At 37.9% G+C, this 17541-nt stretch overlaps 1 protein-coding gene across 1 annotated transcript in view; it reads right to left on the bottom strand.

Annotated features, from left to right (window-relative positions):
• The window catches only part of DPP10 (dipeptidyl peptidase like 10), a 685879-nt gene extending 669150 nt beyond the window's left edge, over positions 1-16729 (bottom strand). Inside the window, exon 1 of the mRNA XM_060775698.2 lies at positions 16330-16729. Coding sequence (XP_060631681.2) covers positions 16330-16389 — 60 coding nt within the window. The 5' untranslated portion in view covers positions 16390-16729. The remainder of the gene's footprint in view (positions 1-16329) is intronic.
• Between the last annotated feature and the right edge of the window lie 812 nt (positions 16730-17541).

The following is a 17541-nucleotide window of genomic DNA, read 5'->3' as shown; positions in this document are numbered from 1 at the left end:
AGAGTGGGATTTTTCAGGTTTGTGGTTCAGAAAGAAAAGGATAAGCTTCCCTTTTCTCAGTGCAAGCACACTGATCAACAATATGTAAACTAAGTTTAAGTCATGTGTTTTAAATATTTTGTGTAAGAGAATTTGACACCTTTCCATATTACTCTAAATTTGGTACCTGTTTTTCCCCTACCTCTCAGTCAGGTGATTCTTAAATTTACCTATAGGCTATTTAATTATTTAATTCTTTCCATGGCACAGTTATACAAAAGGATCTGTATGAATGACTAAAGTAATCATCCTATGCATGTTTTAAGTACTACCAAATTGGTTTTCCTCACATATCAATGCCAAGAAGGGGGGAAAAGAAGGAAGAGGGAGTGATATTCTCAATTCCTTTCAACAGCATGAAGGCCTGTGTCTCCATCATTACAAGATAACAGTTCATTTCTAGAGGGTCGAGCTGATGGCAGGGAATAAACAACAGCAGCTGTTGTGTTTCCTTGCATATTTTTGGCAGCTGTTGGAGCCCTCCTCCAGTTATCTGTGATGGAAAGGAACTCCAGAGCCCACGGTTCTGAGGCCCAGCCATGTGTCCTTTTCTATTCTTCAAAATAGACTCAAACAGCTTATCATTTTCCAGCAACATGGCAGGAAGCAAACTGAAATTGGTACATGCTGCATTTCATGATGTTCTGAAAGAAATTAGTCTTAACAAATTAATCCTTATTCTTGATCTCTTAAGTATTTTTATCTTTAAATACCTAGTACCTAATATAGTCCAGAAATTGTGAGCATTGTTCATATTAATTCTCTTGTCGTTATTTTTATAATTTTTACTAATATGTGAATAAGATATACTTTGGTATCTTACCAATGCTGAATCTCAAGGCAGGTGGACATCTTACAAATATTAAAACAGATGTAGATGAAAATCAAGAATGTAAAAACATACCACCCAATATAATTAAATTATCTATAAAATTTTATTAAAAAAATAAAAAGACATCCATCAACAGGACAAGATATAAATGTGAGCTCTTCCCTTATAATCAATTCCAAAAAGCATTATGAATTTTTTTTAACAAACTTTAGTTGCTAACAGAAGGACAGCAGGGAGCAAGACAATCTACTTTTCCTAAGAAAATATGAAAACAAATTCATAAAGAAATACCTCTTCTGTATTTCCATCATACATGGCAAGTTGAAGAGAAATTCTCCATTGAAATCCCAGGCAGAAGAAATGCAGTCCTTGAATTAGTCTGGACCCAGGGGTGGCTCAACCCATTACGCAAAGTAAGCATTTGCAGTATAGTTGATTTTGCCCAGGGGCGCTCTTGAGGCGCTCTTGGGGGAAAATAGACCTTGACATATGCGAGTTGTAGTTACTGGGATGTATAGTTCACCTACAATCAAAGAGCATTCTGAACTCCACCAATGATGGAATGGAACCAAATATGGCACACAGAACTCCCACGATGAACAGAAAATATATATCAGTGATTGGTTGGGGGGGGGGGTGCCAAAATACTGTTTGCTTACCGTTGAAAATTACCTAGGGCCGCCTCTGTCTGGACCCTAGCAGCCTTGGGTTTTGTAGGTTATTGTTTATTACAAGGGCTTTGAATTATGTCCCAGAACAGACTGTCAGGGTCAACTGCAGTTCTAGAATTCTTCACTCATTCCATTCTTAAAGAAAGGATTGAGAAATTAAAGCAACTTTCTTCCCTTTACAAGAAAAATATGTGGGAAAATATGCATATAGCCTTTTCCCCACAGAAAACAGAATTATCAATCTGCTTGACCGGTTTCAACCAAATATTCTTTCCATCTGAAACTTCACATTACTCTTCAAATACAGCAACACAGAATAATCTAAAGTGTTTATAACTAAGGCTTTTGGGATCATATCTAGATTAGACACATACCAGAATTGGTGCAGCTAGCGTACCTGCTGTAATATGTCTTAGCCACTGCAGATTTGTACCATCAGGTATTTAACCAAACTGCAAAAACTGTCTTTGGGGCCCATATAATTCTGTCTGAGACAACCTAAATTCTTATTTTTCAATCCATCTTTTCAATTGTTCAGGAACACACTTGCCTTGATTCAACTTCAATTTCTTTATCTTTCTTGACTCTATTTCTGATAAGCACTGATTTAGAGACAAAAGAGCTTCTTCGCATTCCAGCACTAAAGAGTAATATAATTAGGTATCTGCATACTTCTGGCACCAGACCCTAAAACTCTGGTCAATCCCTCCAAGTTTATATACATTAAATAGCCTGGGGGACAAGTGAGAATCCTGAAGATCAACAAAATGCAATGGTAAGGTGATACAATAAAATTCCCTGATAACAGATTTTTGGTGTACTTCTCCATGAAGGAATTGGCCTGACCTAAAACACAAAACTTCTGAATTAGCACTCCATCCCTAGAGAGGTTGCCGTTTCCAGTAAGTCTAAACCCACCAGGCAGTGGTCATTCAAAGGCAGTAAACAATAAAAGTTCATGCACTCCAAGATTACTATAGTCTTAAGCACTGCAGAAAAAAAAAGCTCTAGAATGTTATCCTTCATCATGACAAGGACAGCTCCATTGTTGTCTTCATGGGGGTGGGTTCCTGAGCCAGAAGTCAAAGGATGTTCACCATAAATGTTGAAGTTCTCCAGCACAATGAACCAAGAGGAACCTAAACACTACTGCCAAGACTCTCCTAGTTTGCTCAGGAACAGAGGCTCTTGAACATCTAGGTAGATAGTATATCAGCAGAATCCCTATTTTTTCAGATACACATTCTGAAATCCTAGAGACTGCAGGGTGGAGAACTGCAGGATGGGGAAGAGAAACTAATCACAAAACTTTGCTTCAACAGTGCCTCCCCTCTCTCCCCCGAGATCATGTCTGCTGCTTCACAAATAAAGCTGGTAGGCAAAGCAGAGAAAATTACCCCTTTTCCCATGTACCACAGTTTTATCCTGGCAGGATGGAATGCTGATTAAGGACAGCCATGCCCATTGCAGTCCCTCTGCCCCATAGTAATACAACTCTCTTCACCTTGCATATTTCTCCTTGCTCTCTACAGCTCTGATGTCTGCTCTCTCTGATCCTTTTTACACACGCGCGCGCGCACTATTTCATGCTCTAAGGACCTTCAAAATTTCAGAACATCAAAGTTTTTGGACCTGAGACCAAAAAAAGAAGAACTGAAGCACATCTTTTCCAGCTTTTTTACCCTCTGTAATTTTCAAACTAGAAATTCCCCAGAGAAGCAGATCTGTAATATAACAGAATACTGAAGCAATATTGCTCCTTGATTTATGCATATGGGATATTTCCCATTGTCCTTAATATGGTCTGTTTCTGACAAAAAATAGAAAAGGTTACTTTTAAAGTCCAAATCCCTATAATCCAAATCAATAGGCTGGTGGCTATAAAACAAGTAACTTTTCTGAGCTGTCATCTGACAAAAAAATAGTTGTTATCTGGTCTACCATTCAACTCAGAGATGAAGATCCGAATGCGTTGATTTCAAGGTCACACACCAAAATGTCCAGTCAGAATTCACCTAACTTAATCTGTACTTGATATACTTTTTGCCCCACTTAGATCCATTTGTGTGGAGCACCAAAATCTCAGACATCTGGAACATTCATTGTATAAGAGGTTGATGTGCAATGTAAGACAAAATGTAAGCAACTGAATGAATAATATGGTGGTGGCTGGAGACAGATTTAATCCTCCTCCATCACTAACACTGCAGTGCTGATAGAACTTCATTTCCCTGGCTCTCCTAAACCTAAAGAGAGGAAACTAACATTAATTGGTGCTAATGTCATAGAATTACTATCAATGGAAATATGGATGGGATTTGGGAGGACAAAGGTTTAAATCCTTTCTTTCTTTTCCCCCTCCCATGATCCCAGTCCTACTTCCCTGCCCAGAAGCTATTTCGGCTATTTACAGTTTGTTTAAAAGGGCATGTTAAGTGCTTTTATAGGATTGTTGTTAGATCTAATTTGGCTTTTAGTGCAGGATGGAGGCCACTGAGGATCAAATGTAGTGCAGTTGTGTCTCATCCACCCATATACATCTCAAAACCAGGAAGACAGAATTCAGCATCTCCTCTCTCCTCCCACACGTATACACATAGAGAAGAACGAATGCATGCAGAGGAATGCACATAAACAGTTAAGTCACCACCCACACCAACACACACACACATAGTCTAGCGCTCACTCTGCGGCAAAGTCATTTTTCACGTGAGTTGCTCCATTGGTAATTCTGTATAAAAGAGAGGGGGGAAATTACATTAGAATTAGTCCATAGAGGAAAAAGGGGAGGGAAAGCTCAAACCTATATAATAAGTTCTTCTTCCAACAGTGGGACTATAACAAGAAATATTTTACCTTTTCCAGAAACCTGTTATGGCATTAAAAAAAAACTTCTCTGCATCCTTAATGGAGCACAACTCAACAAGAGATATTTCACATTTTATAATTGTGAGCAGAGCAGTACCTAAACTACTCCCAGCTTTCAGCAAACATTTTGAGCAGTGTTGGCATGCGACTATCCTATTTGCGTGTGAGTGTGTATGTGTGCCCACATAAACAGCTTTCCTTAAAGAAGTGTTGGTTTGTTTGTTTATCCTGCTGTCTTTTCTCCCAAGGGTGACATTACCACATAGCCAGATCTGACTTCAGATGATGTTAACATCGTCTCTGACATTTTGCTCACCACAACTTGGGATTGATTATTGCAGGAAGACTCAGTTAGATCTAGATTTTGCTTACCTTAACAATGAAGATGATTTTAGTGTACCCAAAGAATCCTACTAGAGCAATGGGGGAGTTTTGTCAATATTCTCTCTCTCTTTTTAGCCCTATTCCTACCATATCTATTCTAGAAGTTTCACAATCTTCTGTAACTTAATGGGAGAAGGTTCTGAAGGCAAGAGAAAGAGTGGAAAATTTTGAAAATCTGGCACAGGAATGCAAATAAGAGTGTTCTCATCTGACCTAAGCTCAGGAAAAAGACAACTTACTGATGTTATCAAAACAGAGCTCACCCTCTCCCCCTCCCAAAAAATTAAATGAATATTTGAAGAAATAGAATGTAATCCATTAAAAATGCTAAAATACATCTGCTACTCTTACATGTGTTACAAAGAGAATCCAAAAAGGCAGATTTCTTAAGCTTTGGATCCAAATCTTAACAAGCACCTGAAACTGAAACTTGGAAACATTCATTGCATCTGCTACAGCTGTACAAATGTGTGCATCTGCTAGAGCTACATATACCTGTTGTGTTGCCATCATGCCAATCTTTTTGGCTCAGCAGTATGACAGAAGCTTGTGCTGAGAGGCACATTTAATTCCCAAGTACACTGAAGCCTAACCAATTCAGGATTCACATTTATCAAGTCAGGATTTGCTGATTACTAATGGTTCTTCTGAGGAAAAAAAAATCAGGAAGACGAGCATTTAGGCAACAGCTGGCTGAAAGATTCTCAGGGGTTGATGGTGAGGGCCACGCATCCAGATAAAATGGAGGGAGAACTTTGGGGCAAAACTCACAAGAATTAGTTATGTGATTTTCCAAATAAAATGGCACACCATTTGATCTTTCCTCTTTTTATTACAAGATGCTGCCCTTAGTGTTATTTGACATGGTGGTATGCAATTGGGGTAAAAATAAGATGTAAGCAGAGAAGAAGTAGTTTATACACCACCTTTAGAAATTATTTTTGTAATGTATATAGGTTTTAAACATAAGGAAAGACAATATGGTTCATTACCATTACCATATTGAGTAAGGGCCCAAATGTAAGGCAAAAAGCAAGTCCAAAGTATGTGGTTGGGGCCCTTGGACAGTCCCAAAACGGGGTCCTGTCTGTTAATTATTTCATTGTCATACTGCCTTGGTATAGACTTCATGGTGTTCTTGGGCCAAAGGAAGACTCTGTAGAGCAAGGAGCTTCTTTCAGGGGGAGAGGGAGAGCTTTGGACATCCCCTTCCCTATCCAAGACTGGAGTCTATAGACCAACATAGCAAAGCACCATATGCCTCATCACTTGCACTGCACAAAGATATAGGGGTAAATAAGAAACACTACTAGCTCCTTCAGACTTACGGCAGGGAAATATCAACAATCACCATCTTCCAGAAATGCTCTTTCATGATATGGTCACTGTGCAAAAAGCTTAGTGAGCATGCTTTCAAGACCACTATTAGTACAGTGCTGAGAATGCTGCAGCATTTGTTCTAATTGTATCATTGATAATCTATAACCAACATTTCTTCCTTTTACACCATTGATAATCAATAACCAACAGGAAATATGAGCTAGTGGTGCCTGAAATAAGATAAACTATGTAATAATGCTCTATCACAGCCTCATACTTTAATTTCACCAAACAACATGGGAACACAAAATAATATTTCACTGGGCTTAACAGCCTTTTCTGAAAAGCAAATTTAACCATGATTACAACCCAAGAAATGACTGACCGTGCTTGCAAAAGATTCATTATAATGTTCACAGACATTTTGTGCCTACCTGCTTTAAAACGCCCTTCTTCAACCATATCATTAATCTAAAAGCTATTAGTGGCCAAATCCATGCTCATAGCGTATATAGTACACACCTACGACAATCAGATTCGTGTTATGCAATGGATAGAGGAGGGAGGGAAGAGGTCAAGGTCTTTTATAAAACTTTTCTTTTGGTAACGGTAAGATATTTGTTTTGTCTTTTCTAAATGAGCCAAGAAATGCATACATACCGATGTTGTGCAAGCATTCGCAAAATTAAACCAGAAATTGTCAAAATACACCAAGTGTTAATCCATAATGGTTCAATCCTATATCAGGATATGTCCACTTTAGCACATTATGTTATCAAGGGAATCATTTACATGCTCTAAATATGCTAAATAGAAGATTGTGTATTCACAGGATGAGGATGTTGCAATATTGATCTCTAAAAGATCAGGTATAGCACAGCATTGGAGACAGAGCTGCTGGAAGTGGGCCATCCCTTAAAGTTATTTACAGGGCATTTCCCCCCTCTCTAATAGTCTCTTTTCCATCTAGTTGTACATATAATTTATTTTTGTTCCTTTTCAGATAATAGGTGTGTTTCTTTTCCACCTGTCAAGGTCATGGCAATCACAGTAATTTTGGGGCCATGTCTAATGTAGGTTTTTTTTATCATTTGAGCAACGTTATCATATTAATCTTTACACATACACTTGTTTGCCATTGTTTTTTCCTATATTCAACATTAAATGTTGACATTAGCAACAATCCAAAGATATTGTTGAAGGTTTTCATGGCCAGAACCACTGGGTTGATGTAAGTTTTTCGGGCTGTATGGCCATGTTCCAGAAGCGTTCTTTCCTGATGTTTCATCTGCATCTATGGCAAGCAACCTCTGAGGATGCCTGCCATAGATGCAGGCGAAACGTCTGGAGAGAATGCTTCTGAAACATGGCCATACCGCCCGAAAAACTTACAACAACTCAATCCAAAGAAATGTTAACATTTTATCAATATCTTCTGCTTTCTAAAGTTTCTTTTGCTTTTTGAGTTTAATATTTTAGACTACAAGCTAGTGTTGTGGGGAGTTTGAAGTACTTTGTAAATTGAAGTGATTTCCTTCCACAGAATGTGTCCTCTATGAGATGAGTTTGCCAGTGCAACTTTTCCCTGTTTCCAAAGGTGTGGCCCTTTTGCAGGAAAAAGGGGGGGATGACATTTTAAAGACTCTGCTGTTTCTCACATCACTTCCATTTGAGTAAGATAGATGCTGCTGGTTGGAAAGATGAAAGAGAGAGGCAGATTATAGGCTGTCTTAGATCTTGAAATAGAGGTTTATACAAAGCCAGGAAAAGCAATGGATGGCTCTCATCCATTTACTAATCTACAGCTCAGCTCTGTGGCTCCTTTTTCATATCATTGCCCTGTTTGATGGGTGAATGTGTACATATGAACCAGATTTGGAGAGTGCCAACAAGAGATAAGCTAGCCTACCAGAAGACAGATGAAGTAATGGGAATAAACCAGGGGAAATTGGTAATTTGCAAGAGATTGTCAGAATAAGCAATTTTAATCAGAGAAAAGCAACCTGATAATACTGAAAATTCATCTGCTCCAAGAATATGAGTGTTGGTATTTGAGGGGCTTTGTTTGAGTGGCACTATCCCAGGTGTAGGTACTCAGAAGCCAGTCGGCTGCACACAATTCTGCTTACTTCTTAGCAATCCTGTTTGGGCTGCAGCCTTAATCCTTGTTCCCAATTATTCATTTTACATATATTGTGTCACATCTCCCACAATCTTACTTTGTTCTGTGTGACAAATGACATAATAGGCAAGAGTCAGGTTTATAGGGAGCATCACTTAGAAAGAAAAGAGACTGAAGCCTAATTATCCAAGGCTGAAAATGCTAACCGGGAATTGCATTGCTGTTGGGACAAAATAGAGCAGTAAAGTCTATTCAAGGCTATTAGAGTACTAACAGCTCAGACAGTCTTCCCATTAGATGTCATTAGCTCATATTAGTGATGTGTGACATTTGTTGTACATTGTATAGAATAATTCTTAATGGACCAAGCAATTGTGTTATTTTTCAGATAGTGACTCACTTTATTACATTGTACATTTCAGAAATAGTCTGCTCAGTGGATCAAATGGTGGAAGGAAAAGGCTGATCACATAGACTCAATAACCCATGTATATTTGACTGATTTCCTCATGCAAATCTTTGCATAAAAATAGAATAACGTCATTGTGAGAGAAAGAAGAAGAGATAGTAAAAGAAAAGGGAATAATATTTGCTGCAGGCCAGACATTTTGCTGGGTATTCAGATAAATAATATGTATTGTAACAGCCACAAATTTGTTATAGAATGCATCTAATGGGTGAGAAAACATGGAAATTTTACCTCTAGAAGAGGCATGGACAAACTTCTGCCCTCCAGGTGTTTTGGACTCCAATTCCCACAATTTCTAACAGCTGGTAGGTTGTCAAGAATTGTCCAAAACACCCGGAGGGCCGAAATTTGCTCGTGTCTGCTCTAAATAATAACAGGAAGAGAAATAAAATTAAAATACTCATTGTTTAGTAAAACCTTTCATTGTTTATTGGTGTGATTAAATTTAGATATGAGTTCTGGGATCTATGGTCCAGCCTTCATTAGAGGTACATAAAGTTTTGTATTCTTGAAATCTTGACTGTATTCATTTTAATCATTTCATCCAAGCAGGGATCTTTTGATCAAACTGCCTCAAAATTCACATTCATTCAAAGTACGCAATTTCAAATGTGTAGATATATTTCTGTTTTGACTCTTGGTTATTTAATTTAAAAGTACACAGAAGGAGCCACCAGCAAAATTTGTGCTTCCCAGTCTGTAGTCTCCTCATAACTCACTCAGAAAAACATGCTGACAAAAACCAAAAGATAAGAAATGAACGAAAATTCTTATTTTGGTAATACATTAGTAGGACTATTGAAGCATTCTTTCATGGCAGATTTTTGACTAATATTTTTAATAGTAGAATCCAATATAGATAGTTCATTTGGTTGTGTTGTTATGATAGTTTCCATATTATTACCTTACCTAGCATTTTGGACATGAATATCAGGTTTTTTCATAAACCAGTCATAACTCAATCATTCTATTTCCTTAATACTGTTTTAGGGATGCTAATGTCTTGGCATCGATTATTTAAAAAACACATAGGCACTGGAATTTAGGAAAGAGGTTTCAATGCTCTGGTAAAAAGCCCATGAACGCCAGTCTTGTTTTTCAAAATGTAGAATACTCAATGAGAATGTAGCTACTTTGTTCCCAGATTTTTACAGCAAATCAGTTTTCCCAGGAAAGACATTACTAGTTCCCCATAAACATTTCTGTGGTTAAAATGGGAATCTAAATATGAGGACTGTGAAAGCCCCAGGCCATTCCTATGTGGACTGACAGCAGCTCACCATAAATGGAATTCTTCACTTGCCTGACTTATTTGAAGCACCAAATTGGCACTTTCAAAAGTAAGAAACATCTAATTGAACCCAAAACCTCTTTTAGGGGCGAGGATAAGAGTAACTGTGATGATGTTTGAAGTTTATTAGAATTCATTGACAACTGATCCCGTGGTTGAAATGCAAAGCAAAACCAATAAGAATATATTTAGAATGTAATGTGAAATAGCAATTAATGTGTTTCCTACCACTTACATTTGACTTTATATAGCAACAGGCAGGTGGCAAATGTTTCTGCAGTACAGTATTTACACTTTATTTTCAGCTATACAGTGTTCCCTCAGTTATTGTGGGGGTTCCATTCCAGGATTACCTGCGATAAGTGAAAATCCGCAAAGTAGGGATGCCATATTAATTCAAATATTTATAATTTTTTATATTTTATCTATTATTTTCTTACCTGTGCTTCATGACTCACCTCCCGGCCCATCCCAAGGGCATCTACCTGTCTCCCTGGCCTCTGTAGACCCCGGCAGAGCCTCCAGAGCCATGCAGGCAGCAGCGGGCCAGGGAGGCAGGTCTTCCCCACTGCACCTCAGGCCGCTGCACTTCCAGGGTCTGTGGAGGCCAGGGAGGCAAGCCTTCCCTGCTGCGCCTCAGGCCACTGCACTTCTGGGGTCCCTGGCCTCCACTGGACATAAATATTTTATATTTTATATTAATATTTTCAAAAACTTGCAAAACACCGAGTACACTAAAAGCGAACCACGAAGTAGCGAGAGAACATTGTATTCACATTTGTGATATCAAGAGATTTACAATTTCTGGATTTAGCAAACCCAAGCAATTCAGTTGGGTTATTTTTTTATAACAAGGCAAGCAGAGATTTAGCATTTCTCTCAGTTTTGACATCAGTTCTAATTTGCTAGCAGTTGTGAAGGATGAACCAACATTGTAAAGAATAAAAACGAGATCTTTGCTCAAGGAGTGGCTTCTGAAGTCAAAGTTGTGATGCAGAGAAATAAAGTGGGCATTTCCTATTAAGCCTTGCAAAGTTATCTGTAGTAAACAGATCTTAGTGAAAAAGCATTATTTGGGGAGTTGTTGGGTAAAAGATCTGAAAATATTTCAGAAAAAAAGCTGTAAGATGAATCACAGTTAAGTGGATGTTTTATTAAAAGCCTGGGGATTTTACTGAAGTCATCTGAATAGTTGTGGCATCATCTGTTCTCCTATATTTATTATAAGGAGATACAATTTAGAAAATGCTACTATTTCTGATTCACACACACATAGAAATCAAAAAATCACATAACTCTTCATGTAAATAAGTAAATTTATCACACTATATTTTGGAGGAATGAAACTGCATAAAAATAAAAGGAAATGTCACATGACAAGTTAGATCAATACAGGCAAGCTGTAAATTTATTTATTTATTTATTTGCAGCATTTCTACCCCACTCTTCTCACCCCCGAAGGGAGACTCATAGCGGCTAAGATGGACAAGTTATGAACAAGATAGGTTTGTTCTTAAGATGAATTTGTTTGTAAGACAGAACAGGTACAGTTTTAGAGTATAACTCCAGACCAAAAAAAGATATATATTTGCTTTGGAAAGCATAGGGAAGAGTTAATTTTAAACTCATGTCCTGTATTTTGGTCTCTGTCCTGTGTGATTAATGTGTATTTTATAGAAATGATTTATATGTATATTTTATGAAACTGCATTTTAACACTGTGGAGTTTGTTTTGTGATCTGTGCCGCTGTTCAGAAGACTTCACCTCACTTTCTTTAACTGTGATTTTTTTAAATGGCTTGTTATGGAAACAAGGATTGGTGAGAAAGCTTCAATGGAAACACCTTTTCCCCATAATAAGTCTTCCAGGAGTGAATGTGCCTTCCTAGGGGTAGATTTTTCTCACTTCCTCTTATCTCACCCCCGTTCTTAACTATGAGTAATTTGTAAGTCAGATGTTTGAAACTTGGGGACTGCCTGTAGTCCTGTCTGACCTGTTTCAACCTGCCTTATAGTTGGCCATTTCGCACTACATTATTATAGATCTATGACTCCATTTTTATGCTCATGGTTATGTCCTATGGAATCCTAAAACATGTATTTGGAGAGAGGACCATCAGAGAGATCCTCTGATGCCTCACTAAACTGCAAATCCCAAAAACTGCAGGATGCAGCTATGGCCGTTAAACCAAGGTCATTGGGTAGAATTATGAAGTGTAAGAGCAGCTGGTAGAATATTCCCCTAAATACTTTCTTCATGAAATTCTTTCAACTAGAGATAAGGAAAGTGCACTGGGGCCTTTATGTACAAAACATTGGTAATTGTCAACAGAGTTAAAGAAAACAGTTGTATTTTTTGATTGAAATAGAATTGTTTACTGGTTCCTTTAGAAGTTTTTTTTGCCACCAATCTAGAAATGTGTTAAACAACAAAATCTATCGCAGAAACAAACAGATTATGCAAAATATGGGAGAAAGCGCATTAAACGTCTTCTCACAACTCATTTACATCACATATGCTTTCTTCAATTTTTTTCTGTTAGCTCAATGCATAAGGTTGAAATGGGAAACTTTTGGCCCTCCACATGTTTTGGCCTGGAGTATCACAATCCCTTACTATCATTCATGATTTCTGAAGACTCTGGGAATGGAAGTCCAAAACATCTGAAAGGGGAAAGATTCCCTACCTCACCATAAAGTATTTAAAAACTATAGATTCCAAACCACAGCCATATAGCCCATTGCTGAGACATAATCATATTAGAAAGGTGCTAAGTAAAAAAAACTGATATTTCCTAATTTAGAACAAACACAAAGCACACATCTGTGAATTCCTCACTGGTTTCATATTTGTATGTTCCACAGGCATGAAAAAATGGCACTAAATTGATTCTCTGCAGATCTAATGCAGGGTTTGTTTTGTCCACACTAAAATGTGGTTAGCATAATGCTATAGTCCCAGTGTGCTCCCAAAGAAAATTGTGTCTATAATTTTGTTACGTGCAATGCAGCTTGCCCAGACAATTATCAAAAATTTGCTGTTATGTGCTTGTTCACAAATACATTCAACCATCTGCCAGCCTGCCACTGCATCAGTAAAAAAACATCTACACACCTGCTAGATGTAAAGAATGTGATCATTCTCAAGGCATCTCATGGATCAGATAAGAGGCTCTACTTCCAATCCTAAGATTCTACTAATGTATCCCAACAACCATTTTTATTACTTTGAGAGGAAAGGAATTGCCTAGTATTTCCCACATAACTGAATCTAATATTAAACAGTTCACTCAAGTTGATGAACATGCATTCAGAACCATGACCACCACCTTTCAATAACATTGATGATGCTTGAGTTCAGGTTTTCAGAAGATTTGATTTCCTGCCTTGCTTTAATATATGCTGTTCAAGAAAAGAGCAAACCTGATCTTCCACCAAGTGGTCTGTTTTCAAGAGCTCCTCTGTTTCCTCTATCATTCTTCTGTTCCTTTGCATATCTTTGCCTGTCTTTATGCATTGAATAAAGCATTTTGACAAATCACAGATGAGTAACCATATATGCCAAAAATGGTGATAACCAAAGTATTGGAGCAATAGTCCCAATACTTCTTTCTCCTAAGGCTGCATGGTGAGATGGAACTACATATGTGGGTAGTATAGCTACTCTAGACTCAACCACTGTGTTGGTGGGTGCACAGGCAGTATAGACTCTCTGTTAGAAAAGCTAAGGATGGTGGTGAGTTCTAAGAGGAAAGGTACTTGGTACCTTGTTAACTCCCAGTCTTTTGAGTCAAGTATCAGGCAAACCCACAAATTACTCCCTGCATTTTCATCTCTGCCGGGCTCCAAACTATCCAGAATTCCTGTTCATCTTAGCTGTTGCCTTTCTTCTGTAGTTTTGGTTTAACATTCTTAGACCCATTTCCAGCTTCTTCCTGATTTTGCTCAACTTTCATTTCTTACACACAATCCCAACTGTCTTGGTGTGCTTCCACCTGTGCAATAGTCACCTTAGCTTGTAGGCTCCATAACTGTAAGCTCTTAAGCGGTTTCTGCACAATTTAACGTCTTTGTGCACTCCAGTTGATTGCCAAGAAAACGATTAACTCCTCTCTCCATTGCTTTTCTATTGGAAACACTACTACTAAAAAGGCACATCAAAAAGCTTGTGCTTTAAAACTACTGAAGCAGTCTACATCCTAACTTCATATTTATGTCAGGCTGCTGCAACCATTCAGTTAGCACTGCAGTATCTACAAATGTTTTGGAAGCCCATAATACACCTCACATCAAAAACGAAGACATAAAATATGAAAGGTTCATATATTGGGCATTTTTATGCTCATGACAAGAATATTAGAATGGATTTGTGCCTAAGCACACCCCTGTCTTGGTTCCAGCCCCTTCTCATTCTCTCTCTCCCCTACTATATTGACCAGTCTGGGTTTTTAATCTGAAAGTTACATATTCATGCTTGTCATTTGGCAAACAGTCAAATGCACTTAACAGGCATCATCATCAGTGAAAATGTTGGTTTAGCTTCAGCAGAAACAATGCATTGTGCATCGTGCATAGAATACTTGGAAAAAGACTGTGGATCCTTAAAGATTACTTATAGTATATATTATACAGGATATGATATAGTATAATATGAACCAGATATAAAATGCCCAGCTCAAACAGAGTTTTAAAAATGCATATCTTTTGTATATAAACATGATATAACTAACAATTTAGCTTTTATGGATAACATTATAAATCGAAGTTGATTGTTGAGCCCAGTTTTTCCTCTCCTACCTGCAAGGAAGCATTACTTCTTATGCCTTTCTAAAACAACCTATTTCAACACTGAAATAAATGACAGCTGCAATCTTTATGCATTTGCTGTTGAGTTAGCTCAATTGAAGTCTATAGGTTCCACTTGATTAGGATTGCATTGTAATTTATGCTTGCTTTATCCTGGTCAAAACACTCAATGTACAACATTTAAATCAGTTTTAGAAATCAATTTAGATTTTGATTCAGTTAATTTCATAGATGTCAATTGTTTTCTTTTAGAAAGCATGTCCGTATCATAAGGACAACCAGTTCTATGTGTATTTGCTTGAAAGGAAGACTTGCAATTCATGCACACTTACTTGTACATGTGCATTTGTGAACTCAGTGATAATGGTTTAAGAATAAACCTGTGTACGATTGTGCCACCACACTCAGTGGGACACAATCCCAAGTAAAGGAGCCTAGGAGAGCAGCTTTATCTTTTCTGTGAACCGTTCCAGAATTTTGCAAAGTAGAAAATTCCATGTTCTGTGTGTGTGTAATGAATTGTAAATAATTGCTTCCATTTGAGTGATTCCATCATAAAACCAAAAAAGAGCAGTGTGAAGATGGTTTCAAGTACATATATACTTATAGAATCCTTTCAAACACCAATCAAAAGTCTGCACCTTGGATGGAAAGGATTTTTGCATGAATAAACATTGATCTCACTGTAAATAACAGATTTGTTGATACACAAAAATCAGATGAAACATTTCTGTCAACTCTCTTCACTGCAACAAACTATCATTCCTTCGCCACACCTCTGATATGTTTGCATGTGCTCCAACTGCAGTAAGGTGAACACAAAATGATGAGAGAGCTTATTTCTTACTGTTAACAGATCAATTCGCGTCAGTCAAGACTATTCACAAAGTGACAGGGCCATCAATAAAACTTCAGCCTTCCGCTCTACCTCTGAGCTATCTCAGCTACCAAAAACATTTTCAATTAAGAGCCACCAGCAAGCCAACTGCACTCCATTTCATTCCATCTTGGCTCCCCTATCTATCCATACAAGTGATCTGACCTTACAGCCAAAGTGACTGACAAGACAATTCAAAATCCCAGTGGCCAATGAATTGATTGTTGTGTACAGAAAATGTAAGAAATAATCAAACAGGTTGGTACACCTGTGCTCTGCTCTTCTGACTGTCATTGTGGAAAGTACTACCAAGCATGACCAACTTGTTCATTCTGCTAATATTCATATTTAGAAGCCTTGCAGACCATGCAGTCCCTAGTAAAGTGGGAATGCCTATACAACTGTTGTTCAAGTAATACATAAAAAAAGAACAAATACCCATCTTCCTTTCTAGAAACAAATTAATCCAGCAGTATACCATGACATCCTAAACATGTGGAATGACCACATTGTCCCAGATATGGATAATTGACACATAGATCAATGGTAAACAGAAAGATGATAGATAGAAGATAGGTAGAAAGATAGAAAGATGATAGATAGATACTAGATAACCAACACAATCTGCAACAATATTGATTTGTGCATACCTTGATTGTCTTGGAAGACTGACATTTTACCTGGTGGGACACTGTTGCAGTTTGGTTCATGTTTCAGCACCCAGAACAGCACAAATCCCACAAGGAGTAATAGAGCAAGCCGTTAGAAATCTGTTCTTCCTTTTCAGATTTCTGCTGTTGCTCCTTTTGCAAGAGTGCTTATGTCTAGAAGCTGGGATGCCGTCAGATTTCTGTGAATCTCTCTCAGCTTTAAAGTCAAATATGCATTTGATTCATCCTTCTGCACATTTTTGAAGCCTTTTTCTGCTTGCAGAGAGCTCAAATCCTGTTTCCATTCACTTGCACTGCACCTCTCCAGCACTAAGAATGTGACAGCACCTCAGCGCAGCCAACGATCGCTCCATCCCTTTGAAAAGAGCAGAGTACCAGCAAACTGCATCAGTATTTACTGCAGCCCGGTGGCTTAAAGAAGCACACCCTTTCCTTTCTCGCATTTGATCTAACTCAGGTTGTCATGATATGCTAGCCTTTCTGTTGTAGCATAAACATAACAGGCACATACACACAGAGAGAATGTAATGTAATCACATTAATTTCCATACATTAAGATGGTTATTGGGAGGTGACTGACATCCATGCAAAGTGTTAGAAAAAGGTTTCCAATTTTCTTCATCAAATACTGGCTATCTGTTAAATCATTTTCAGTAAAATTAGAAGGGAACCACCTTTTCTTCTCTTACATTATGCATAGTATGCATTGTGTACATTATGTGATGATCACCTGTCCATTCCTTAGGACAAGGGAATACTTTGTCTCTCTCTCCAAATGAAGTCCTCAGTTCATGAAGTGGACATTAATATGTCACACTTTTGATCCTGCTCACTAGGAACAACCATTCAGATACATTTTAGATGTATGACAATCTCCAAAACTTGTCTGAACAATGAGAACAGAAGCCATTTCTCTCACGTGCCTTCCGCTGGCCATAGCATCGCTTCTGTTGAATACAGGTTACATAAAGTGAAGCAAAATTGGAGCTGGGCTTTCCTTAGGATGGGTTGGAAAAAGTATGATCCCATGGCCCAAATTGCATGGCCTCACTTACAGAAGCCCCATGCACCTATCTTCTGTTTGTTTGTTTGTTTGTTTTTACACAAAAGGATAGCATAGCTTGGGGTAAAATTTTCACCCTGAAACCACAAAGAAAGCCTACTAAACAACCAAAAATTACAGCTCACTGG

Source organism: Anolis sagrei, chromosome 1 (assembly GCF_037176765.1).
Source record: "Anolis sagrei isolate rAnoSag1 chromosome 1, rAnoSag1.mat, whole genome shotgun sequence".
Taxonomy (NCBI): domain Eukaryota; kingdom Metazoa; phylum Chordata; class Lepidosauria; order Squamata; family Dactyloidae; genus Anolis; species Anolis sagrei.
This window is presented reverse-complemented; position numbering and strand designations above follow the sequence as displayed.